At 48.7% G+C, this 25,334-nt stretch overlaps 2 protein-coding genes and 1 long non-coding RNA gene across 3 annotated transcripts; 1 reads left to right on the forward strand and 2 right to left on the reverse strand.

Annotated features, from left to right (window-relative positions):
* Positions 1–539: 539 nt before the first annotated feature.
* On the reverse strand, positions 540–10,120 carry KMO (kynurenine 3-monooxygenase). The gene is made up of 15 exons (XM_051787200.1): positions 9,963–10,120; positions 8,785–8,854; positions 7,490–7,587; positions 6,490–6,579; positions 6,220–6,268; positions 5,534–5,621; positions 4,812–4,977; positions 4,275–4,346; positions 3,010–3,131; positions 2,096–2,243; positions 1,618–1,675; positions 1,431–1,513; positions 1,074–1,175; positions 924–983; positions 540–753 (listed from the first exon to the last, which is right to left on the reverse strand). Exons 1-15 carry the CDS (start codon positions 10,014–10,016, stop codon positions 580–582), a joined length of 1,434 nt encoding a protein of 477 aa, XP_051643160.1. The 5' UTR covers positions 10,017–10,120; the 3' UTR covers positions 540–579.
* Positions 7,594–15,871, forward strand: LOC127470996 (uncharacterized). The gene is made up of 3 exons (XR_007904514.1): positions 7,594–8,550; positions 8,751–8,958; positions 14,983–15,871. It is a non-coding gene; the product is annotated as an uncharacterized LOC127470996 (long non-coding RNA).
* On the reverse strand, positions 11,821–25,328 carry CUNH21orf58 (chromosome unknown C21orf58 homolog). Its single transcript, XM_051787224.1, has 9 exons — positions 25,205–25,328; positions 19,934–20,005; positions 18,351–18,408; positions 17,474–17,541; positions 16,715–16,858; positions 16,157–16,271; positions 14,606–14,745; positions 13,054–13,238; positions 11,821–12,008 (listed from the first exon to the last, which is right to left on the reverse strand). Exons 2-8 carry the CDS (start codon positions 19,994–19,996, stop codon positions 13,083–13,085), a joined length of 744 nt encoding a protein of 247 aa, XP_051643184.1. The 5' UTR covers positions 19,997–20,005; positions 25,205–25,328; the 3' UTR covers positions 11,821–12,008; positions 13,054–13,082.
* Between the last annotated feature and the right edge of the window lie 6 nt (positions 25,329–25,334).

A 25,334-nucleotide genomic window follows, 5' to 3' on the forward strand; every position in this document is an offset into this window, starting at 1 on the left:
TCAAACAAGAGTGACTGTGCTGCCTCAAATCAGGGGTTTATTTTGGCCATTTTGTTGTTCTTCAACAGTGACTGTGGGGATCTAGGGCAAGGTATGAAGAAGGAAGGTGTGCCTGATACTCCTTCCAGCACTGTCCCAGCCTGCTGCTGTTTTTTGGCTTGAGGACCCCCAAGATGTTGGCTTGATTTTGGTAAGAGCAGCAGTCTGCAGTACGGGCTGGAACACACAAATCAGGTCATAAAATCATGGAATCACTAAGGTTGGGACAAATGGTCATTGAGTCTACCTGTTAACCCAGCACTGCCAAGTCCACCAGTAAACCATATCCCTAAGTGCCACATCTACACACCACAGCACTTGGGAGCAGGCTGCCAAGATGAGGCAGACACACACCTGAGCCCCTGGACAGGCTCCCTGAGCACTCTGTGCCCTGATGGGCTCCTCTCACCTGGGCAGAGGGAGAGAGACCAAACTGCTTCTGAGGGGCTGGAGCAGCTGCCAAGCCACATCCCAAGAGAAACAACATCATCCAGCTGAGCTGACAGCCCATGCCTTCGCTTTTATTACCAGGAGCTCCCCTTACATTTCAGCCACTTGTGTGCCAAAGGGAAAATTTCTAATGTTCCTCAGGTAACGGGACCAGCCCCACAAGTTTTCCACACAGAAGTCCGAGTTCCGTGCCAGGCGCTTGATCAGCAGGTAGGTGCCAGCCAGTCCTGCCACCCCCATGACAAAGATCCCTCGATTAATTACCTGCGAGTGCAAAGGGAAACCTCAACATCATCAGAGGTTTGCTCCTACCCTGCGGCACCAAGCGAAGTCGTCACGCCTGCTCCCACCTGGCAATATCCCACCACCAGAGCTCCCCTGGCATCTGAGCAGTGCTGGTGTGCAGGATGCTCCCGAGGGCACCCTTCACCAACCTTTTTCTGCCATTTCCAGCGCTGAAGTGCCTCATGGTAGCGAATTCTGGTGAAAGTCACCTGGGAGGGTTGCAGGAGCGTTGTCACCGCCACAAAGGCAGCCAGGAGGAGCTGGGGGCAGCCCAGGCAGTGGGGACACACTGGCCTTACCATGGTGTACAGCGGGACAATAGTGGAAGGCATGAGGGCGTGGAGAAAGTTGTCTACGTGCTTCCGGAAAATGAACCACGTTGAGTTCACGTGCTCACGCATCTGCAACAGAGCAACAGTCAGGCCTTTGCCAGGAATTTTGGCAGAGCTCCCCCGCGCTTTGCTAGCTCTTCTACTGCCTGTCCTAGAGGTCACACAGAGCCTCCCTAGCCCCAGTGGCATTCCCAAGGAGCTCTGAGGCTAAAGTCTGCCAGGGTGAGAGCCCAAACAGAGTGTTGCAGGGATCTTGCCTGCTGTGTGCATCCTAAGAGTACTGCTGTGTGCACGGCCCGTGGGACCACAGGTCCATGTGCCTACCTCCACGTAATTGTACATGGCTAAGTCTGAAATGGCATGGTCATCTGGTACCCTCAGTCTGGAGAACTCAGGGAGGCAGGCACCTGGCAGAAGAAAGCAACAGTTCACAGGCTGCAGGGTATCCAGCTGCCCCCATCCTCAGATAGGTGTTCCTCTGCTCTCGCTCCTCCCCAGCCACCTCACTCACCAAGGTCGTTGTGGAACTGGTCCATTAATTCATCAAAGACCAGACAGTCTTCAAAACCCTGGGAGGAAAATTAGGGGGTTAATAGGCATAAGGAGCCACTTGTTCATGAGAAGCGCTCCCATGAATGCTTAGCTAGCGTAGCTTTTGGTCCCACTAACTACAGCCTCAGGTGGGAGTCTTATTCCAGGCCACTCTGCCAGAGGTCTTGAGAGAAATCCAGGGGATTGCCTTTCCCAGTAGCCTTTACCCCCTCCCACACAGTCCTCTGCCTCATGAGAAGGTAGCATCACTGCCCTGTCCCCTCTCCTCCCCAGGAGGACACCCTGACTGGAGCTCAACACCTGCCAGTGCAGAGGACATCAGGCTGTGGGACAGGCCAGCCCGCGAACTCTGTGGACCTACTCACTAAAACCAGGCAATTGTGGGTGAAAAGAGTGGGGACCCCACTAACACGGACCAGGGCCAGCCCTGAACCTACCGCATTCATGCCCTGTCCGTAGAAGGGCACAACAGCGTGCGCAGCATCTCCCATCAGCACGCACCGGGAAGCGAGGTGGTAGGAAGAGCACTTCACAGATACCATGGCCTGGGCTGGCAGCACGAAGTAGTCATGCTTCAGCTCTTGCCTTCAGGCAAAACAACAGATACTTCACTTGTGGGACCACAAGAGAGAAGAAGGGCAAGTCATGCCACGTCCCAGCTCAGGAAGGCACTGTCAGCTTTGGGATGCAAAACCCAAACCCATGTCCTAGGCTATTTGTGCTGGGAAAAATGTGGGAGCCAGGTAATCTATTTCATTAACTTTCTCCCTATGGACCAAAGGTTTTGTCTGCAGGTTTCAAGCTCTGCACACAATTTGAGTGTTGACATCTTGGTCCTCTTACTGTGAGCAGTGGTGGACGTTGGTCGTTGTAGGAAGGATATACCAGAGAATATATCAGTTTCTGAGTTAATATGAAGTCCTGCAATAAGTCTTAAGAGGAAAGAAAACTGCCAAACACAGCTGAGACCATTGATATAATCCAAAAAAAGCCCATCCCATAACAGATAGCTGTGTTGCAAAGCAGAAGTATTAACAGTGTGAGCTGGAGCTTCCACTGTGTGGGGAGGCTTCCCTCTCAGCAGGAAAATGAGGATGTACTGAACAGACACACAGACATCAGAACATGTACTGGAAAGGCCGGTCCTGGTCCCCACTGCCATCAGGGCCCCCAGGAGGGGTGGGATGCTCCAGCTCTGTGCTGTCGCCCTTATGCCGTTTGTCCAGCAGTGAGAGAGTCCACATAGGGGGATCCATCACAACCCCATCACCAGGGCCTGAGGCTAAGTGATTTGTTCCCTGGCTTCACAGCACTGTGTTGATGAGAGAGAAGGGGAGATGAGAACACTTACTCTCCGATGAGGGGGATGGCATCTGGGAAGTAGGTCTGGAAAAAGCCCAGCACTTGGTCCCCTGTCGTGAGCTTCTCAAATTCCTCAAAGGGCATGAAGAGTGTGCAGGTGAAGGACTTGTCCTGCCAGCCGGGGAGGAAGGTCAGTAAGAAGTCCAGAGACCATAGAGAGCATGTGGCACGTGGAGCAGCAGCTCATTGCCCAGCCTGTCACCTGGCAATAGCAGTGACCCACTGGAGAGGAAAAGGACGAGTGCCCGGCCACCCCCTTTCCCATGGCGGGCTTGCCCATGCTCAGGGCAGGCAGGGGGTAGGTAGAACCAGATGGTGTGTGACTGGCCAGCATGGGCCTGGCACACTGTCCTGGTGCTCCTGGTATCCAGCTGCAGAGGGCTGTTTTGGGGGGTTTGGGTGGGCTCAGACGCGTGGGCAGGGAGAGGTGTCACAGGTACCTGCTCAGCACAGGAGGCAGGACTGGCTCCACCTCAGGCTGTGAAAGGGGTGGGTGTCCCTCCTGGCACCTTCTCTGAACAGGAGCCAGCAGCATGCCCAGGTGGCCAAGAAGACCAATGGCATCCTGGCCTGGATCAGGAACAGTGTGGCAGCAGGACCAGGAAAGTGATTCCTCCCCCGTACTTGGCACTGGTGAGGCCACCCCTGGAGTGCTGTGTCCAGCTCTGGGCTCCTTAGTTCAGGAAGGACATTGAGGGGCTGGAGCAGGTCCAGAGAAGGGCAACAAGGCTTGTGAAGGATCTGGAGCACAAGCCCTATGAAGAGAGGCTGAGGGAGCTGGGGCTGCTCAGCCTGGAGAAGAGGAGGCTCAGGGGAGACCTTCTCGTTCCCTACAACTACCTGAGGGGAGGGTGTAGCCGGGTGGAGGTTGGGCTCTTCTCCCAGGCAACCAGTGACAGGAGAGGATATAGTCTTAAGCTGTGCCAGGGCAGGTTTAGATAGGACATTAGGAAGAATTTCTTCACAGAAAGGGTGATTAGGTATTGGAATGGGCTGCCCAGGGAGGTGGTAAAGTCAGCGTCCCTGAAGGTGTTTAAGGAAACCTGGAAGTGGCATCAGTGCCCTGAACTAGTTGACATGGTTGTGTTTGGTCATAGGTTGGACTGAATGATTTCAGAGGTCTTTTCCAACCTAATTGATCCTGTGAGTCTGTTATTCTGTGATTTTTGGCCCTCCCAATCCCGGCCACCACAGCCAGTTCATCCCCACCAGCTCCATCCTGTGCCCCAAGAGAGCATGGCCATGGGTTATCACCGTGTTGGGCAGTGCAATCATCATGAAGGTGTTTCTCGGCCAGATATGGAGGTAGTTTGGTTCCATGGCAAACTGAAAGAGAAGAGAAGAGAAAATCACCTTGTATCCTTGACACCAGTTCCCATTCTTTGTACCATGAGAAGACACAACAACTACAGGGCCCCTGTCTGGTACCTGATGCTTCAGGGAGACACATGGGAAGAGGAAAGGGTAAGAAATATGCGAAAAATGGAAAAAAATCTGCTGCTCTGCAGTTGCTGATACCCTTTCAGACATGTCCCCATACCCTCAGGACCTCTCAGAGCTAGAGTTAACCCCAATGCTCCAGGACAGGCTCTCTAGGATTTTTGCAGCCAGGTACCAACCTCTGGAAGAGGAAGAGATCCCTGCCTTCTCCCAGGAAAGGTTTAACCCCTTTCCTGAACCCCAGGTAAGAAATTAATTTCTCTAAAGCTGTTCTAGCAGAGCCACCTTGAGAAGGGGGCAGGGTGTCCAAGCTGCAAAGGTCACAGCAGCCTCTGGGACAGGCACACTTACATCTCCATCTTTGGGAGGGATGGTCAGCTCCATGTAGCCATGAGGAATGTACTGCTGACTGTAGTTAAAGCGCGTTTGCCTCATGAACTGTTTTCTGACTGTTGAGAAGGCTCCATCACAGCCCACAATGAGGTCATAGGTGACTTCCAAGGTCTGCTGGTCAGATCTGAAAGCAAAGACAGTCCCTTGGATCAATCTGATCTTTAAGGTCCTTTCCAACTCTAACCATTCTATGATTTTATGATTAATCTTGCTGTAACTCCAGGACAGCTCAGCACCTTTTGCAAAATGACTGGGTCACCTCCAGCGTTATTAATCTTCTGGGGCGAGGGAAGATTGGCTTTCATGGCCTGGGAAGCTCAGTGTTAGGACAAATAATTATCCTGCAGGTTATCAAAAGCATAACTCTGCCAGCTGTACCCAACAATGCAGCAGACAGCCTTGGGGTAACACTGCTGAGCCTGCATGCCCAGGTGGGTTGGGTCATGACCAGAACTTCACCTAACTATGAAACAAGGTCACAGAATTACAGAATGATTTGGGTTGGAAGGAACCTTAAAGCTCATCTCGTTCCAACCCCCTGCCATGGGCAGGGACACCTTACACACACACACACACACTAGTTTCAACACTAAGATTGCTCAATTGTTTGAGGTTGTATGAATGATTAAGCAGAAACTAACTGACCACAACACTTGATCCCACGCTTGCCCAGAGATTACCTTTTTATGGATAACATCCCCAACTCTGCATTGCACTCCACAAGCTTGTGTCCAAAGTACAGCTTAGTGTTGGAGTACTTCTCAGCAGCTGTGAAAAGAAAAGACAACTTAATGTAGAGGGGTTTACTGTCACTCCAAAAATATTTCCAAGAGATCCCTAAATTATAGGGAGTTTTGCCATTACAGGAAATAATTTGCTGGATGAGTGAGGGCCAGCAGGCAGGGCACACTGGGACTGATCAGCTATGGTAAAAACTATTTAAAAATGCAAAGACTCCTGCAAAGATTTCTTTCTTCCTCAAAATGACATGAGTCATTGACTACTTTCCACCATCACTCCACTGAATTTCAGGATGGGATGAGGTGCCTGCAGTTAATGGGGAAGCGCTGGAAATTTGGCCTGTTCCGATTACATACTTGCCCACAGTGCTCCAATTTCTATTTGTCTCTGTACAATCAGGAGCCATGGAAAATGCCACAAAGCATGACAAGGACGAGGAGGCATGTCCTGCTTTAGCTGGGAAACAGCACAGGTTTTCTTCTTAAAAACACGGCTAGTTCATGTTTGCACTTTCTGAGAGCCAGGTAAGGGAGCTTAGGGCCCAAAATCTGCTGGTTATGGGGCAAAGCCGAAATCCTCAGGGAAAAGGGTGTAGAAATATTTGCAAACAGAAGTGACAACCTACCTGTCAGCAGCTCTTTGTTTAAGTTTGCTCTGTCCACAGACAGAATGTACTGCAAGGCAAACAAACAGGGAGTTCAGAAGGTTTTGCTGAGTTTTGCTCCGCACGGCCAGACAGGAAACCCTCCCCCCTTCAAACAGCCCCCCTGAACCCGGGGGTCATGCAATCCCCTTCCTGCATCCTCCCCAAGAGCGTGAGCCCCAGACTGCCCGTGACACAGAGGCACAAATGCCAGACACAGGCTCCCTGTGCCCTGCAAAGCATCTTCAGTACCTGGTTCTTCTTCCCGTAAGGGATAGAGTACTTTTTCCCTGAAGGTGTGTGTATCCTCCTTGCCTGCATGGGAATGCCCTTGGACACAATCTGAAACATAAGAGAACACACTTCTGGCTAAAAGTGTGGGGTTTTAACACAAGTTACCAAGCATCACCCCCCTCCCCAAGCACTGCACTTGAGGAAGAATGGGGTGCTCTCTGCTCCTACTTTTCCATGTGCTTATCCAAGTCACCAGGGAAAATTTTACAGGGCTGTCACACCAAGTCACTACAGTTTACTGAGGTTACTCACAAGCTCATTCTCATAAAAATCAGGGGGAAATTATTTTTGGATAGAAGGGACATGAAAAATCCCAGGGTGCTGGACAGGGCAGGGGGTGACAGACGAATTACATCCTGGGACTGGGATATGTGTTGTCAAAGTTTGGGCTCCTCTGCAGAGATCCAGGGGCGAGGACATCCCATCACTACCAACAGCTGGATGTTAAATGGTAGCCAGCACCTTGCAGAATGAAGGTTTTGTGGGAGAATTTGGACATGCCAGTGCAGAAACCAGATCCCTTTATTGCATCCTGCTTTAGGACATCAGCTCTTTTGGGAGTCAGTCTACTCCTGCCCTGTTTGCCCTCACCTCCGGGAGGAAGGAGAGCATGGAAGGGAGGTAAACACTGGTAGGTGTTGCCTGAGTGTTTGGTGTCCTGGGGAAGCACCCACCACCAGGAGCAGAGCCCAGCTGCCTGGGGCTGGGTGCTGCCTCCAGGCTGGGGGAGATCCTGCTGGCAGCTGCGCCATGGAGCAGGGGAGAGCCAGGCTGCAGGCATGCAGTGGAAGAGGTCTGCCTGGGAGAGGTCTACCTGGGAGACATCTACTTCCACCCTCATGGAAGCAGAGCTACCTCTGCATGCTTGAGGAGCAGAAGAGAGCCTGTCCATCGCCAGCTGAAGTCAAGAGTGTTCTAACCACAGAGAGCCCACCACCAACAGGATCTGCCAGGGTACCTGCTCCTCCATCCCCACAGCTCGGAGGGCTTGGCGTCCTCTGTGAGACAGGGCCAAGTTAATGCTTCTGCCACGGGCATAGCTGGCCACTCGGATGTCTGCGTGGGAAGAACAGTTGGTTATGGAGGCACTGACACCACAGCCTGGTCTGGGCAGCATCTCCAAACCCCTTGCAGCAACCGCAGGAGAGGCAGTGGGGAGTCCCCATCCTCCCGTTCTGGGTGCAGAGAGGGCAAGTGTCAAAAGGCACATTTAGGTGTTGGGCTGAGCAGCTTCTGGGCCACCTTTAGCCGGGGAGAAGCAGCTGCAGCCCAGTGCTGCAAAGGGAATGCTGGATCCTGACAGCTCCCCAGAGTGCCAAGAGGCCCCTTATCATTAAGAACCATTTCCCCTCTAAATGGAGAGGGCTGAGCCATGAATGCCTGGCAGGTTCTGCTGAGACCCCACAGACTGACACTTTCTGGGACATTGGCAGGTCACCTTCTTCACTCCTGTTCAGATAGAAATGTCTGGGTACCAGCCTGTTCCTCCTCAGAATTGCCTCACTCAGCCTTCCCAGATTGCCTGGCCAGTGCAGGGGGCAGAGCCTCCTCATGCATCTCACCGTAAGCAATGGGCCAAAAGCTGGAGTACAGCAGTAAAATCCATCCAACTCAGAAGGCAATCAGAGGCTTTTTGAACCTGTGGAATTTCTAGCAACTGTGAGCCATGCAGCAGAACTGCCCGTCCTGATGTCTGTCAGAGCAGGAAGAGTTTCCACAGAGATCACGTGTCAGGAGCGGCTTCTCCTTCCCTTCACTGCATGCCTGACTTTCACCTTATATGGTGTCATTTTCACCTGCTGCTTGGCTTGCCACCTCTGCCCAGGTTCTCTTTGTCTGCCAGCTGACAGATACTGAAGGTGAACGATTTCTCTGCCTTTCAGCCAGCACCTTGGCTCTAAGTCATGATTTCTCTGTTGTGGCACCCTGAGGACTTGGAGGCTTCCTGAGAGCGCTCCATCTCTCCTTCTGGTACAGCTCTGGACTTATAATGCTTCATGCAGAGACTAAGTTTAAAAGGTGAGGATTTGAATCAATATTTAAGCCAAGAACATAAAAAGGGCATTGTTTTAGTAGCTGAAGGGTGGGTTCTCTCCACACAAGGCAACATACTTCAAATAAGTGCTTCCTCCCCCCCCCACCAGGACCTAAAGGGAAGAGTGAAAAGAATATCCCCAAACTGTCACACTTTCAGATTTCTTTTTTTCCTGTGGTTTCAGTGAGCTCACACAGTAATGATCAGGCTGAGCTTACCTTCTCTGGCTTCGTAAACATCAACATGGAAACCTCGTCTAGCAAAGAAACAGGCATTTAACGCGCCCACCTACAAGAGAAGGACCAGGAATGGTGGATGAAGTATTCCACAGGTCACTACTGAGATGCATCAAGGGAAAGCAGTGATCAGGGGATGCAGCTCAGCATGTACAGGTAAGTCCTTTGACCAAGAGCCTTAGAGGACTTTTTGCTGAAGAGCAGTCCTCTGGCAGACCTGATGTGTCTGCAAAGTCTCCAAGAACAAAGCCAACCATCAAAACTCTTCATATGAAGTCATACCAAGCTCAGGCTTGTTTACACACGGTGACTGAGTGCAGCAGGGTTAATCTCTTCAGCCAGAGATAGCAGGAGCTGGTACAGGCAAGCTCACAGCTCCTCTCTGGACTGTGTTTATCTTCCTCAATAGAATTCCGGGTGCTGCAGCATTCCCTTGGGAACACATTGGGGGAGAACAGCACGAATATGTCCTGTTTGTTATTTAAATCAATTTTTCTTGTTTATTTCCATCACTAATTGCTGTCAGAACTACAGACTCTTATGTCATCACTCTTTTCCAAGAAGCTAATGTCCAAAAAGTCAAGAGAGAGATGTTAGGTGCTGCAATGCTCCATGCTATCATAGGATCATAGACTCACAGAAAGGGTTGGGTTAGGAAGGGACCCTAAAGACCATCTCATTCCAACCCCCTGCCATGAGCAGGGACACCTTCCACTAGACCAGGTTACTCAGAGCCCCATCCAGCCTGGCCTTTAGAGTCAGACCACTATGCAAGTAGCAGGGGATGAAAACCATTCCCAAACAAAAGTGGGCAGAGGAAGGCATTTCCTCTTAGCCTGGCATTTACTGAGTCTCAGTCCTTGCAAAGCATTTCACACTGGTGACTTGGTTACAGCTAGAAACAGCCAAGGGGCAGGGGGATCTGGCCTGTTATTTAATGTACCTGGGCACCATTGCTCCACCACCACTCAAACCCCTTCCTCAGAGGAAAGGACAAGAGCCTCCCACAGCAGGAACAAAACCAGCCCCTTTCCGACGCCCCATCATCTCACAGAGGAATGATTTCAAGACAAACATCCAACCACACTCAGGCAGTGCTTTTACAGCCCCAGCTCCCTGGCAAACACAGTCATGCAGCAGCTAAAAAGGGCATTTCCTACCAGGCCACCTCCGACAACAGCAACTCTCTTCCTGTGTGGGTCACAGGGCTCCATCACCAGGGCAGCCCCTGGGCCACAGGTGCTCCCTGCTGTGTCCTGTCCCGCTCCCTGTCCTGCCACACCACCCTCTCCAGTGGGGAGGGGAAGAGCATGGGAGGCTGAGTCACGCCTGGGCTCCTCTCCCCTGGTTCGTATTAAAGTTTAACTCCCAGCACAGAGTGTCAGCGAGTCAGCCTGGCTGAGCCTCGGGGGCAGAGATGGGCACTTGGCGTTACTCAGCCAGGCTTTATCCAAAGGCCTCTTTCAGAAACTGTAAAGCAATTCCACAGTCCTCGAGGAACATGCACAGAGCAGGAGGAGAACCTGCATCTGCCAGGCTTTTGCTAGTGCTTCACTGGGCTGCAGCTGCAGGGGCACTGGTGGGACAAGGCAGAGTAGCTTTTGGGGTTGCACAGGCTCTCTCCTGAGGCTGAGATGTGAGCCACCCTGCTTGCTCAGGAGCCTCGTCCTGTCTTTGAGGACATCTTTCATCCAAGGAAGCTGCGTGTGACTCAAGCATTTTGGGGTGTGATGCTGGGCAGAGGGCTCATGCCTAATCTGCAGAAGCTTTCCAGGACTTGAATGAGGCTGTGAGACACCTGTGCAGGCACCATTTCACATGCCCATCCTCGGTAGGAAATGCTCTCCTGAGCCAGGGCTGCAGACAGCAAGGTTTGCAAAGGGAGGAGCCAATTACAGCCTGCACACAATAGTTAAACAGCAGGCACTGAAAGCACATGCATTAGCACACACTGACCACCATTTATTGCTCAACCTGCCATGCACAGCCCAGACCAGCAGATTTGGCTCATAGAATCCTGAGGGTAGGAAAAGTCCTCTAAGATATTTGAGTCCAATTGTTAACCAAGCACGGCCAAGCCCACCACTAAGCCATGACCCTGAGTGCCACATCTACATGACTTTTAGAGACCCACAGGGATGGGGGAAGACTTAACTGCTTCCCTGGGCAGCCTCTTCCAATGCTTGACAAACCTTTCAGTTAAGAATGTCTTCCTAATGTCCAGTCTAAACCTTCCGTGGTGCAGCTTGAGGCCATTTCCTCTTTCAGGCAGAGAGTCAGAAGTTGTAGAGAGTTATAAGAGTCTTGAAAGAGAAAGATCAAATCCCTCCACAAGCGCAGCACCCATTCTTTGTGGCATGTCCTGGTTCCCAGCCCACCAAGGGCCAGCAACTCAACAAACAGGGTTGACAGGAGCCACAAGCAGCCCCAGGTCCGAGCTTAAATGGGAATGTTGGCCTTGGGGAGAGCGGGGGTCCCAGGTGGGCTGGTTGGGGTTGTTAAAGGCTATTGGTGCCCATGGGCCCTGGCACTGTGTCCAACCCAGTCACCACTAAAGAGCCTCCAGGGGGTTTCTCTGATCTCCACAGCAGTGGATTGATCCACACTGTCTGATTGACCCACACACCGAGCACAGACAACAGAGCAGGGAGGGCAAAGAGCAAGGTAGGTTTTACATAGTAAATAAATTATTCATTAATTGTTTTTGGAGCACAGACAGCATACCACTAGCTTCCTGCAGTGGCTGTTACTATGTTTTCTTCGTTCCCAATGAAATTTAGGTCCCTGGGTCATCTTAATCAGACTCACTTGCAAACTGCACAAGGCAAACCCAATGTACAGATGTTCTCTGCTTTAAAAACAGGAGAAGGTGGGAAGACATTGAGAAAGTGGTACAAAATCATTGTTCATCTTTCTATATTAAGGACAACCAGGCTGCTGAGAGCATGAAAAAGTGTTGCCTGATAAAAACTTTGAGCCTTTTAAGGAGCTGTAAATGAAAACAAAAAGAAGAGGATAGCATGGACATGGATTAAAGCCTACCCTCTGAAAACTAGAGGGAAAAGTAAAGGAGAGAAAAGTGCGTGATTTATGTTGCTGAAGAAAAAGACATGGCAATACTCAAGGAAGAACATCAGGATTTTATTACTTTTAGAAAGGCTATGGTCCACTTGCAGAGGATCCCATCCTGTCAGTATGGGGGCCACCTGCAACAAGAAAGATGTGTTTATTGTGTTTGGTAATAGCCAGCAGTGCTGCAGATGCAAGAAGATGTTTGGTCTCATAACTCATGGTGAGAGGCAGCTGAAGAAGAGGAAGGAGACAGCTTAAACAGTGAATTGCACTGATTCCAAAAGGAGCCAGGAGTTCTTTACTGGTTCAGATTACAAACCCATGTAAAAGGGAAATAGGTAGAAATGTTTATCCCTTATAATCCCATTAGGTAAATAATCTGTTCAGGAATTCAAATCCTCTGCTAAAGAAGGCCGTATAGATATCCCTGCCAGCAGGTCACAGGGGCCCAGGGCTGCAGCTGCCTCCATCCTGTCCTTCTGTTCACTAAGGCTCTGAAAGAGCCACAGCACAGAAATAAAAGCTGTGTTCTCACCGATGCAGCAGTGTGTCCCCATGCCACCCCCTGTGCTCCAGCAAAGTGCATTTCTTTACCAGCCTTGGCACGTAAGAACTTTCTAGCACCTAACAAGCCAACCAGGACCAGCTCAGAGGAAGGCAACAAAGCAAGTGAGCACCTGGAGGAGCTGGCTGCTGAGCTCTGTGCAGGGCTCAAGGGCTCTACAGACCCTAGAGCATCATCCATTTCTGCACGTGAAACCCTTCTCCCCGAGCTGCAGGCACAGGTTCAGCTTTATTTCTGATGCTCCTCTTCCTTTGTACTGTTTTTTCTCAGCTGGTGAGGTTTTTTTCCCCAAGAATTTCCAATTAGCAAATGTCTCAGCAGTGTTTTAAGAATGCCAATCCTGATGGGAACCTTAGCCTGAGTGTAAAACACATACAACCCCCTTGTTTAGCAGGTGACTGCTGGGTTCAGAGGGAGACCCAGAACCCAGGGTAAGAGCCCCTGCAGAGCACAGCCCCACAGCATGGCAGGGCAGAGGCTCTGTGAGGCAGGGACATGGCATGGGATCACCTGTAGATCTTGTCTGATCCTCATGTTTATTCCACAATCTGCCTTGCTACCCCACCCTTGCAGGAAGAATGGGCTGGAAGGGTATGTCACAGCTGCCTGCTTACCTACCTAGGCTGGGTAGAGAGCAAGCTGCCTATGTCCAGGTCCAGTGGTGCGCCGTGGATGGGGATGGGAAGCCCCTGGGAGGCACTGGAAGTACCCCTGGGGGAGGGTAGTGGTGGTGGTGGTGCACCACAGGTGGCCTGGGACGATCTGCCTTCACTGCCAGGGGAGCAGCAAGCTGCAGGTCCTTGTTGGAGAGAGACAAAGTGTGGGTGGAGAAACCTGTGCCCCCATGGGAAGGGTCTCTGGCTGAGGAGCTGTGGTCCCACTCAACCACCAGTTCAGAAGGTCCAACAAACACTTGGTGACTTCAGATTTCCCCTGATACTCAGAGGCACTCAGATCCCACTCCCTCCAACTTATTCCATCAGTCAATGCCAGGGAAATGCAGAGTGACAGGATGGCCTGGAGAAGCGGAGGGATCAGGGGATGCATTCTTTCTTTCAGCACAAGGAAAAGTTAGCCTGAAGGTTGTGGGGTAGGAAAAGTACAGAGGAAGGTTTTGCAACACTAGCATCTCCCCTCCTCTACAAAGATCAACTTTCCTTTCTTCTTTGATAACAAATGCCACGGAGGAGAGACTGGACATTTTTCCAAAGCACTTAAGGATCCTAAGGAGCTCTATCACCTTGTTAAAAATAGTTTAGGAATTGGGCATTTAAGGATACGTTCAAATTTACCTACCCCTCATCAGGCACTGGACACATTTTGAAAAAATCCCTATAGGGCTCTACATACTAAAATATATCTAAGAATCTGTCTTTTCAGAGCTGAGTAGCAACTAATTTTCAGTGAGGCAGGAACCAGAGCAGAGAGGCTCCAGGTACCATCACAAAATCTGTGTTTCAGCTCTAATCCATTTGATACTGCCAGGTCAGCATTTACTAATAAAATAATTTGTAACAGGAATATTCATAGAATTACAGAATGGTGTGGGTCGGAAGGGACATTCAAGACCCTCTCATTCCAAGCCCCAGCCATGGGCAGAGACACCTTCCACTAGCCCAGGTTGCTCCAAGCCCTGTCCAACCTGGCCTTGAGCACTTGCAGGGATGGGACAGCCACAGCTTCTCTGTGCCAGGGCCTCATCACCCTACAGGGAAGAATTACTTCCCAATATTTAATCTATACCTATCCTCTTTCAGTTTAAAGCCATTCCCCACTGTTCTACTACTGCCTGCCCTTGCCAAAGGCCCCTCTCCAGCTTTTCCCCTGCTGTTTCCAGCTAGGGACCTGCAGCAGCAGATACTCAGTGTAAGGTATCTTGTGTTAGTGGTTCAACCCTACAGGCCAGGTCGCTTTCAGAGCTGGACTGAATCTGGTCTGCACTTGTGAGGAAACATTCTTCCATGGGGTCCTGTCACAGTGCTCCTCACGGCAAAAAGGCTGTGCTGCCTCAGAAATAGGCTCCTGGCGCTGTGGGTTTGAAGGTGTGCACAGCTGTTAGATGTCCCAGACTCTCTGTGTGTTTTGCCCAGGCCCTGCATCCTCCCCAGGTGATCAGCCATTGCCTCGTGTGAAGGAGGATGCCCCTCAGGCCCGGGGGGTTGTTACCTGCTGCGAGTGCTGGAGCGGGGCAGAGCCGGGTCCCGTGCGCTGCGCGAACGCCGCCGGCGGCAGAGCCTTCAGCATCATGTTCTGCATCACGATCTGGTGCATCTGAGCGTTCTGCATCAGCATCATCTCCACCATATCTGGGAAGAGGTCACCCCCCAAGGAAGAAAATAAGAGCTTCATCAATGACTGACAAGCAGCAGAGGCATGACAGTGGGGAGTGCCCTCCAGCACACAGACGGGCCACTGCGAACAAGGCAAAGCAGCTGACAGGGGCACATTAAGAGTATTGGCATTATTTGCCCAGACAGTGCAAAATTAATGCCTTTGAATGAGACTGTTCATACCAGTTTTCCTCTTTCTCTTCCCTTCTACAGGAAAGCTGCTGATGAGCACCTTCTGTCTGTTCATTTCCCTGCAAGCCCACACCTCTGGTTGTGCTGAGAGGCTGGACAAGGGCTGGGGCTGTAGCCCTCCCTTACTCCTGGATGCACAGACTGTGCTCTCCATTGCTTTGGCCCCAGACCATTGCTTTCCACGTGAGAGGTTTCCTCAAATTTGCGTGACATTGCAGTGCCACCTTGAGAGTCCACTGACTCATAGAATCATAAAGGATGGAAAAGACCTTTAAGATCATCTAGTCCAGCCCTCAAACTGCCACTGCATGCACATCAGATCTCCTTACCACAATCTCTGGGATCACAAAGGGCCTGTGCAGTGTAAATAATTCGCCTGGGGGGAGGTGAAGAGGAAGAGGCAAGAAAAAAAAAGTAGGGGAAAAAAGATCAAGGCGACTCTCCTTTTCCTTTTTACTGGTCATACAAAAAGTATTTTACATGTGGCAGCTTCAGAAGAGTCATGCATGAATTGAGACTATTTTGTTCGTGAAAATAAACTCTTATTCAAAAATCCAGATACTTAAATGAAGAATAAGCTGAGAAATGCTGTAGTTTCGTGACTGAAGATTTCTGTGTGGGTTGAAGAAAACTTTGGCTGAAGGCTGAGCCAGGAAAGTCATCCCAGGTTTTAGTTCATGTGTTATTCCACCTATGTTTAGAAACAAACCCTTTTATTGGCATTGCACTATATTTAGATCAGCACTTTCCACTATTCTGTCTTGTTTCCAAACACAGGGCATAATAAAAGCCCGAGGAGATTGAATAGCAGGTTAAGAGGGGACAGAAGAATAAAACCAGATTTTAGAAGCCTGTGTGTTAATTTTGGAATCACCTGTGCACACGTGTTTGACCTTGTTAATATTGCTCAGTGCCATGAGCTGAGCTGTTCTGCCTTCCCAAGCTCCCCTTGAGTTTGTAGCCCTTCTTTCTTTAGTTTTAGTGATAAGAGTTTGTCTGAAGGCCTCTCGGAACTGGTGCCCATCCCAGTTACGGAGTGCAATTCCCACAGCTCCGCCGGCAGCCTGCTCATGAAACAGCCCATTATTAACCAGCTTGGATGCTGTCCCGTGCCCCCTCCCACGTGCCATGGCACCTCACCTGCCCTCCCTGGGCCTGCTGATGGGAGCTGGCTGCTACACAGAGAGCACCTCACCTTCCTTAATGCTTCCAGAGTGGGGGGCTGCAAAGGGCTGGGCAGGGGGGATCTGCGTGATCGCAGGGGATGGCTGAGGCAGCTGCTGGATGATGGTGGCAGGCTGAGGTGGGATCTGGAAAAAAGGAAGGGAAATGGAGAACTTTGGGTTGGTTTTTGCCAGCTCCCTCATCTTTGGGAAGGGCTGTCATCTGCCTGGACTTCAGGAAAATTTTGGGCATTGTCTCCCATGAGATCCTCATGGGGAAGCTGTTGAGGTTGTGGGCTGCACGAGCAGACAGTGATGTGCACTAGAACCTGATTGAATGGCCAGGTCTGGGCAATCCTGCCACTCCTTTTGCCACCTCGTCCCTAGGGTAAACCATGCACATTGTTAATTTTGGGCCTTATTTGTAAGGTGATTCCCCTTAGCTTTTGCTGAAGGTAGCAAGGGTCCCACACAAGAGCAAGAGGTGTGTCTTCCCTTTTGGTGGGATGAGCAATGCCATACAGCTCCCAAATGGTTGTTTTCTCAGACTGGCATAGTGCTAGTGATGTTTCCTAGGAGACAGTCCTTACTGTCTGCTGGATAATCCTTGGTGGCTCCACTTGGGGAGCTGGAAAAGGGATCTGGTAGACTTGTGGGGGGACAGCTCTGTGATTATGACAATGTCCTCCAGCTGGTGCAGGTGGCTGTGAAAGCTCTTCCAGAAGGTGCTGCTCCTGCAAAATCAAGTCTCTTCTTAAAGAAAACCTGGTCACAGAAAGGCAGACTGTGTTGCTGTGCTCTCTGGACTAAATGGGATCACCCCCTGGGAACCTGCAGCAGGGCACAGCCAGTACCTGCGTAAGCATAAGGGAAGTTTTCCTTCCCACATATCATGAAGCACAAGCAAAAAAAGAATGGGGGGAAAAAAAAAGTGCAGAGCGAGAAGCCAAAAGTCTGGGAAAACATTTCATTAATGGTTGGTACCCCCCACAAACTAGGAATGAGTAACAGTTACTATTGTCCCTACTTCGGCTGCATTAAAAATCCCTTCTTTGTATTTTGGCACTACCCCAGAAAGCTTATGACACAGCAGTTCAGGACAAACAGAATCAAGTCAACAACTACCTGAAGCAGGTGCAAGCTTCCTTAGCCGTAGTGAGGGAAGCCAAAGTGCTCCCCAGGCCCCCTCCCTGATTAGCTGTCCCAGCCTCCATATTCCAAAGCAGCAAAGCACTCACAGTGCCCAGCCCAAGAACCAAAGGATAGGAAAACTCTGAATCCACATCAGCAGTGGATGTGCAGGTAAATGGGCCCTTTCTGTTGCTTCTGGCCACAGAGAGGGCTTTTACCCTGAGCTCCTGCAGCAGATCTTTCCTTCGCCTCAGGGCACTTTGGAGCATGTCCTCAGGTCTGTTCCCTGAAGGAGGAAAAGTCCATTATCTTCTCAAAGGATCACAAGTACAGAGCTATTACAGCACCTACATTATGAGATTAATTTGGAAAATGCGTTATAAGATAGCTTGGCTTCTTCCACAAAAAGCTTTTGGCTGCTTTTCCTGGGAAATGCATGTATGGATAACGACTTTGTGACATGTGCAGTCACAGCTGTTCCACAGCTCTACAAAGGCAATGCACCCTCTCTGAAATGAAACTCTTTAGGTGGCTCTCTAAAGCCCCCTTTTAACCTCCTGGCTTAGGAACTCATTTCAGCCTGAAAGTTTCTAGACGTACTCTGTATATGCAGAGGATGACTGACTGTTGTGACACATCAAAACAAACTCAGTTTTGAATGTCAACTTTGCTTTTTCTTTTTTTGCTCTGAATCAACTTCCTCTTCAGTTCTCCCCACATGTAGTTGATTCAGAACTTGCTTGAAATGAAAATAAGGAAGAATGTTTTCAGATACGTTGGAGACATGCCTGGCATCTGCTCTGGAAAACATCACTTTGGATTTTGAAACTGTAAGTTGTTATAGGGATTTTTAATTTTTGGCCATAGCATTGGAAGTTTCCCAACTATTTGTCCATGAGCTCAATGAATGGGAGCCCAGGTTACAATCTAGAAGTATCATTGAGCTTTTACTGAGAGCCTTTAACCTGTAAGTAATATAATTATAAACAGTGCCTGTGTACTGGAATGGGATGATCGACTGAGGAACTCCTCCCTGAGAACATCACTAAGCTCTTTCTAAATTATGTCCATAATTAGAACAAATGCTTCTCTTACTTGCAGCTGGGAGAGATGACTCCATCTTTTCCAGGTTCTCCTGTTCATTTTTTAGTTTCTGTTGGTAGAACCATAACAAGAACTGGTTATGAGTCAGGCAGCAAAGCTCACAGGAATTTCTAGCCCTACCTTATGACATAGGTTGGGATGGAGGAAATAAAGCAGAAGTGGAGACAAATGCTGGTCCTCACTACAAATCTAGTTACAATAACAGAAATGTCATGCTTCCGACCGTCCAGGACATTCCAGACCTGAAAATTAATAATGTGGTGAATCAGGAGATTTATACATAATTTATGTTGTAGGGAAGAGAGCTGGATTGTATGAAGAACTTGATAATGCCAGGTTTGGGATATTTGGTACACTAATAGGCCTAAATGACCCTGTTCAGCTCTACCTGCCACTCGTACCCCTTTAATCTCAGCTCTAGGTCTTCAGTTCATACCTGAATTATACTGGATGAGCATTCATCTGCAGTTCAACCCCAGCCATGCTGTGACTGGCCACGGATTCTTTTAACCTTGATCCCAACCTTCAGTCACTTCCAAAGGTGGCAATGGACCTGCCTCACCACCGTGAGCTTGCCTGATGGATCTGGAATCTTGGCTGAACCTGGCCACCATCTCTGGCTCTGCCTCCAGCTAGGCCCCTGCTCTGCTGATGTGTTATTACGCTGAACTCCCTGCTCCTTAGAGAGCAGCTGGCCCTTGTTGCTCCCCAATGCTCAGAAATTAGAGACCTTTCACTCGCACACAGGCTCCCTCCGTGGTTCTGCACGGCTGCACACTGCTGAAAGCTTTGCCTTCCAATGGCTGCTGCATCTAAGAAAAAAGGCTCTGCTGTGGAGACAGGTTAGACACCACTTGCAGCAGCCACGCCTCCAGATAAATTGCCTGGTCAGGTGGTTAGAGCATGGTGCTGGTAACACCAAGGCTTTGGGTTTGATCCCTGCACAGGCCATTCACTTCAGAGCTGGACTCGATGATCCTTGTGGGTCCCTTCCAACTCAGAATACTCTGCTCTCAGATAAACACCTTAAGTGGCTTCTGGAGGATATTGAAGCAGAAGATCCACACCAGTGGATGTCGGATGTGCTGAGGGTGAAGGAACAGAGCAGAGTGGAGAACACAGAGTGCAGAATCACAAGCAAGGGGAGCTGGGATTCTGTGCAGCACCTCATATGCTGCCAGCCCATGTTTCACCAGGCAACATATCTGATGTGACAGCAGACATGAAGTTGCCTTAAAACAACCCGAGGTCCTCTTTATCCAAAATTTACTCCTAAATTTTGCCTGTCACAACTCGAACTGGTTTTCAGCTGATGACATCTCCCACAAGATCAAAGTCTATTTAATTTACCTTAGGTCCATGTAAGCTTGTACAATGTTATTTAAGAAAGCGACAGAAGCTATAGCACCGCTGCACATTGGTCTGCCTCTTCTTACATGAAGAAAGACGTTCTCAGTTGGCTACCCCCATTGTGCCTCAGTAGAGGTATAATATTTTAAAATACAATGTTACTGCTTAAACAGGCAAGAGCAAAAAGCAGAGCAAAGGTGACTGCTGCGGAATTATTCCCTTACCTTTTCTAGGAGTTTGAGTTTCAGTCGTGTCAGGTGGTCCACCACTGAAGGATCTGCCATCATAGTAGTCTCCTGGAAGAGCAGGCAGGCAAAACCAGGTTAAAAAGCTAAACGAAGGCAGGTAGGCTTTCAGTGGTCGTTCTTTCCCCTCCACGATCTTCACAGGAGAATAATTCCATTATTAAAAAACATTAATACGAGACTGGGAGAAGAGAAAAGCTGCAGTTTCACTCCAAGGTAAGGACGAGCACAGGTGGTCACCACAACCTCACAGGCACAGCTTTCCCTGCCATTTCCCTCAATACAATTTTGTGCTGCAGGTCGTGATGCCTCCCCCGCAGGAGGAAAACTGAGGCTGAGTATTTATTTGCCCGTTCTTGATGGTTGCTAGCCTTCCCCCGGCCGTGTTACTAAGCCTGGCCTCCGTGTTGCTAGAGCCTTTTATGTAGCTCAGAGTTTTGTGCCTGTAACCTGGTTGCTAAGTTTGCAGTGTTGATGCATAACATAAACAATTTTATCTCCAGGCGTAGAAGCTTGTGTACCTTCAGTAAAGCAAATGCCCAGCACATTAATGGACAAGGAAAAAAGAGATAAAAGCCAGTGGTTCCTTAACAGAAGCCTAATGGAAGGGGTCAGGTTATGATTTTGCTTATTGACACCTGTTTATCCCACTGTAAGGGGTCTGCACACTTTTGGCATAACCCTTCACATGAGTTTTCATCGTCACATCGTAAGTAAACACTCTGAAAATGAGGGAGCATAGCTGGAACTCCTCCCTGGCTAAGTTCAACAGTAAAGAGGCTGCGGTGTAACATCCTTTTGCTTACCATCCCCTAAGCAACCTGTAGAGTGGCTCCCCCTACCAGCATAAAACAGGGTAACATTTGTCAGTGACATCCATAAAACGAACGTCGAGGCGTAAGAAACCAAGTAGCAGACACTCATTCTCAGAATCATATTTTAAGCCCATTTCTGCTCCTAGGAGAGCAAAGTTACACCACCTTTCTCACTTGAAGGCCACAGCAAAACTGCAGCTGAGCCACTGCCGGCAGCTGGAGCAGCTGAGAGATGCTTCCAAGCTGTGTGGGAGCAGTATAGACCAGCTCCTCCAGCTGTGACACCCACAGCATGTGTGCCATCTGTCCTTAAAAAATACACAGGCTAGGAGTCCCTGGAGAGGTCAGAGAAACTTCATTATTAGACGAAAAAGCCCCTTTTTGATTGCTAGAGAATATTGAGCTGATGCTTTGCCATCAGCTGGTTTAATACAGTGCCCCCTGAAAGTTAAATTTCTAGAGCCTTCATTGCAGTATGGATAGAGGGTTACAAGAAAGGTTGAAAAAAAGACCCAGGTATAAATATTCCATTAAAAATACAGCACCAGTGTTAAAAAACTGAGTTGACTAAAGGGGAAAGGAAGAGAGAGAAACTTCTTCCCAATGTGACAGGTATCCCGGAGGAGATCCAACACTAGGTAAAAAAAAAATGCTTTCCAGTAAATCTGCCAAATGGATTTCTCTTTTCCCCACTTATGGATGCCTTGGTCACAGTGTGATCCCTGCTCTAGGGACAGCTTACAACCTGCTAATTAATGACTTGCCAGGAATGTGCCAGCCAGGCACAGGATCTTGCTGAAAGGGATCTGTAGCAACACTGAATCCCAAATAAGGGATCACACTTGAGCATGAATATGCAGAAGAGCAAAATCAGACAAATTTAATTCTACCAGGGAGTAACAGCAGGGCTACATGCACCTCACAGGAGACAATTATTCTGCTCTATTTAGCAGTGCTGAAGTCAGAGTTTGGACAGTGTGCCTAATTTTAGACATGGTGGCTTTAGAGGGAAAGGAAGTGCAGAAAAAAATTTTAAAATGGTGCATTTACAAAATGTAGGTTCTGAGGAAGACTTGTAAGAATTGGCTTTATTTAATTAGTAAGTGGATAGTGAGAAGAGGACAGGCCAGCAATCTTTAAATAAATGAGAGGATACAATCAAAAACAAGATGTATGGGGGTTCTGTTTGGAAAAGGCTGGGCATTTGGCTTAATGAGAAAGAGGAAAACCTGATAAAAACATGAAAAAAAAAAATCTCAATTAACCAGTAAGAAAAATGATGGAGCAGCTATGAAAGAAAAAAAATTCACAGAAGTTGTTTACAAACAATCTGAAACAATGAAAAACAAATGCTTTGAACTTTTTAGAACCATTAGATACTCCTCAGATACAAGAGTGGATTAGATAACCTAGTGAGGTCCATACCAGTATTACATTTCTCTGATGTCTTTTATTGATTTTGATACTTTATACCCTTAATTTTAATTACTAGGAGTTCTAAAAGACAATATTAAAAGAATATTTTATTAAAACAAACTGACACACCTGGCAATGTCCAGAGACAATAAACTTCCATGCTTTGGTTCCCTAGAGAGCAGACTCTACCACTTCAGTCTTAGAAGACTGTTTTAATGTATTAAAGGAGTTAAAAGAATAAAAAAACTCCCACAAATCACCAGAAGGACATGTAATTTCCTTCCAATCGATTGTCTCCTTCTGTCAATTGTAATGTTGCAAATTAACACTTGAGTCAACTGAATTAGATCAACACTGGAAATCCTGACATTTCAGCAAGCAGCCAGAGATATAAGAAAATATAATGCATCGGTTGTTTATTTAAAAAAAAAACCAAAACAAAATTGTCAACAAACCAAAACTTATCAAGCCCAAACAAACTTGATGGTGGTGGAGCACCTCTCCTACGGGGAGAGTCTGAGAGAATTGGGATTTTTCAGCCTGGAGAAGAGAAGGCTTTGGGGTGTCCTAATTGTGGCCTTCCAGTGCCTGAAGGGAGCTGCCAAGAAAGATGGAGAGAGACTTTGGACAAGGGCTTGGAGTGACAGTACAAGGGGCAATGGAGTCAAACTAAAAGAGAGTAGGTTTAGATTAGATGTTAGAGAAAAGTTCTTCCCTGTGAGGGTGGGGAGGCCCTGCACAGGTTTCCCAGAGAAGCTGTGGCTGCCCCATCCCTGGAAGTGTCCAAGGCCAGGTTGGATGAAGCTCTGAGCAACCTGGGCTGGTGGAAGGTGTCCTTGCCCATGGCAGGGAGTTGGAACAAGTTGATCTCCAAGGTCCCTTCCAACCCACACCATTCTGTGATTCCATGAAACATGAAGTATTCATTTTTAGCCGGAGCAAGAAGTCAAAGCAGCAATTAATTTTAAATCAATTGTTTTTAAATGACATCTTATTTAGCAAGTTTGCCATTATAAATGGTGTGATATTTTATCTTTTTCTTTTAAGAAACTTCTTAGTTCTAAGTTTAAGCTTCCTTTCACTTCTCAGTGTTCTGGTTTAAAACCATCTATAAATTAAGCTCCAAGCAGCTGCTTCCCTTCCCTCCACCCTCTCCAGTGAGAAAGGGACAAAGAGGTGGAGTAAGGCCAACATATACTGTCCACCAGCAACCTCTGCAGTGGGTTAAAACTTAATCTTCACTTTGCTCTGGATGCAGATGAGCTTTCTGATCACTAGAGAAAGCCTTGCTGTCCCAGCCTTGCTCAGCTTTCTCTCTGGAGCACACTGCTCTGGTTTTTTGGTGTCTGTAATGTGGGAGACCAGGAAATTGCTCCAAAATGGTTTATTGTGAGAACAGGAATACGTCCATGTTTCTTCCCACATACTTCTTGCATGGTGGTCGACACAGGCTGGGCAGCAATAGTCCACAGGAGCAAGCTAAGTCCAGTTCAGGACCTGCACAATGTAATGTCTGAATCTGGGGCAAAAGTCTACACTTCTATGACCCTTCAGAAGAACCCAACTTAAGGGCCAAATGCACAGAAAGGATCAGGGATAGAAAAGGGGGTGCTAGTTCATAAAGATGCACAGATGGCAGTGTTTCTTAGGAAGAAAAACCCAGTGTATTGCGGGTTACCTCCGAGCTGAGCCAAGTAACAAATTTGATTAAAGGCTGTATTTTCCAGTGCGATTTTAATGTCTTCAAAAGACAAAGAAGCCACCATTTTTGTAGATGACTCTAAGGTTAATAATACTCAACATTAAGAAAAGAGCACCTCATTTCTCCCTTGTTATCCCACAATTATCTCCAGAGGTCACTGTTGCTGCATCTGTGCCCCTGGATGCAGGGACTGTGCGTTTCCTTACGGCTCAAGGAAAATAAAGCAGTGAGACCTTGTAAAACATGAAATATATCTGTAAAAGGTGGTCTAGGCCTGCTGTAAAGGGCAACATTTCCACACAGGAGTTTATAATTGAGCTGGATGCTGACACTGGGGTTTAGAGACGTAACAAGAACTAATAGTTTTTGCAGCAGAATGTACCATAGAAAATGACTGTGCCTCAATTTAAAGACATCAGCCAACTAAGGTGAGGAAACAATGAAGGAAGGAGCTGAAGCAGCCGAGCAGGCAACGCCTGGTTGATGTATAACCAGTAATGCTATCTTAAAGAAATTCATAAGGTGGTCACTCAGAGCTTTGGGGCCTCCATACAGAGATGACCACCAGAGACCCTCAGAGACCTTATAAGGATATGGATATATGCTAGCAAGTGTTTGGAAACGTCAGGAATATGCATCAGGAATGCGGGGAACAAAAATGAACAATTGTGTAACGCAGACATATCAGCTGGAACTGAGATGTCACGGGGTGCATTTTAGTGAGCTGATTCCTGGGGGCACCTGACACGCCGAAATCATTCCAGCGTGCCGCAATAAAAGAGCACCTGGCTTCTAAAGCTCACAGATTGAGTGCCGATTTTAGGCAGGTCATTCCCCTTTGCCAACACCTCCGTGTCCAACAGGGCCGCCGGCACTGGCCACTGGTAGGGCATAGATGTAGCCTAAAACCTGTATTATGTAATTTTACTAGCGCCTTTGTACCGGTTTTCTAAAATGCTCGATAGATGGGAATTTTAACGACGTAAAGGGTTTCTCTTATCTGTGAACTGGACTGAGAAAGAGACTGTAACATCTGACAAGACCAGTCAAAGCTCCTCAGAAGCCTTGGAGCCGCTGCAGAAGGCGTGATGCTGTGCCAAAGGAGACGAGGAGGAGGAAGAAGAGGAGATGAAGATGAGGTCCTGTTGAGACCCCCGACTCAAACTGGGGAGGCGTGGCGAGGGCGGTACTGTGGGAGGCACGGTTTCGGAAGTGGGCGTAACAGCATTAGGTAATGCTTTGAATTGTTAATTAGGTAACCAAATAAAAAAAAGCAAGAGGCTTTTGTACCTCAGGCACGCACGCTTTGGGAAATACCCCTGCGCATCACGGCCGCCGTAGTAAAGAGAGTGCTTTTCGCTTTCTTTCTGAAAGAGTCCTAGGGTGTTGTTTTCCGGCCCCGCGGACGGAAGGGCGCGGCTCCCACCGGCGCCCTCAGCGGCTGCAG

The sequence above is a fragment of the Manacus candei genome, unplaced genomic scaffold, assembly GCF_025592945.1.
Source record: "Manacus candei isolate 608988 ecotype Guabito, Panama unplaced genomic scaffold, ASM2559294v1 h1tg000023l, whole genome shotgun sequence".
NCBI classification, from domain to species: Eukaryota; Metazoa; Chordata; class Aves; order Passeriformes; family Pipridae; genus Manacus; species Manacus candei.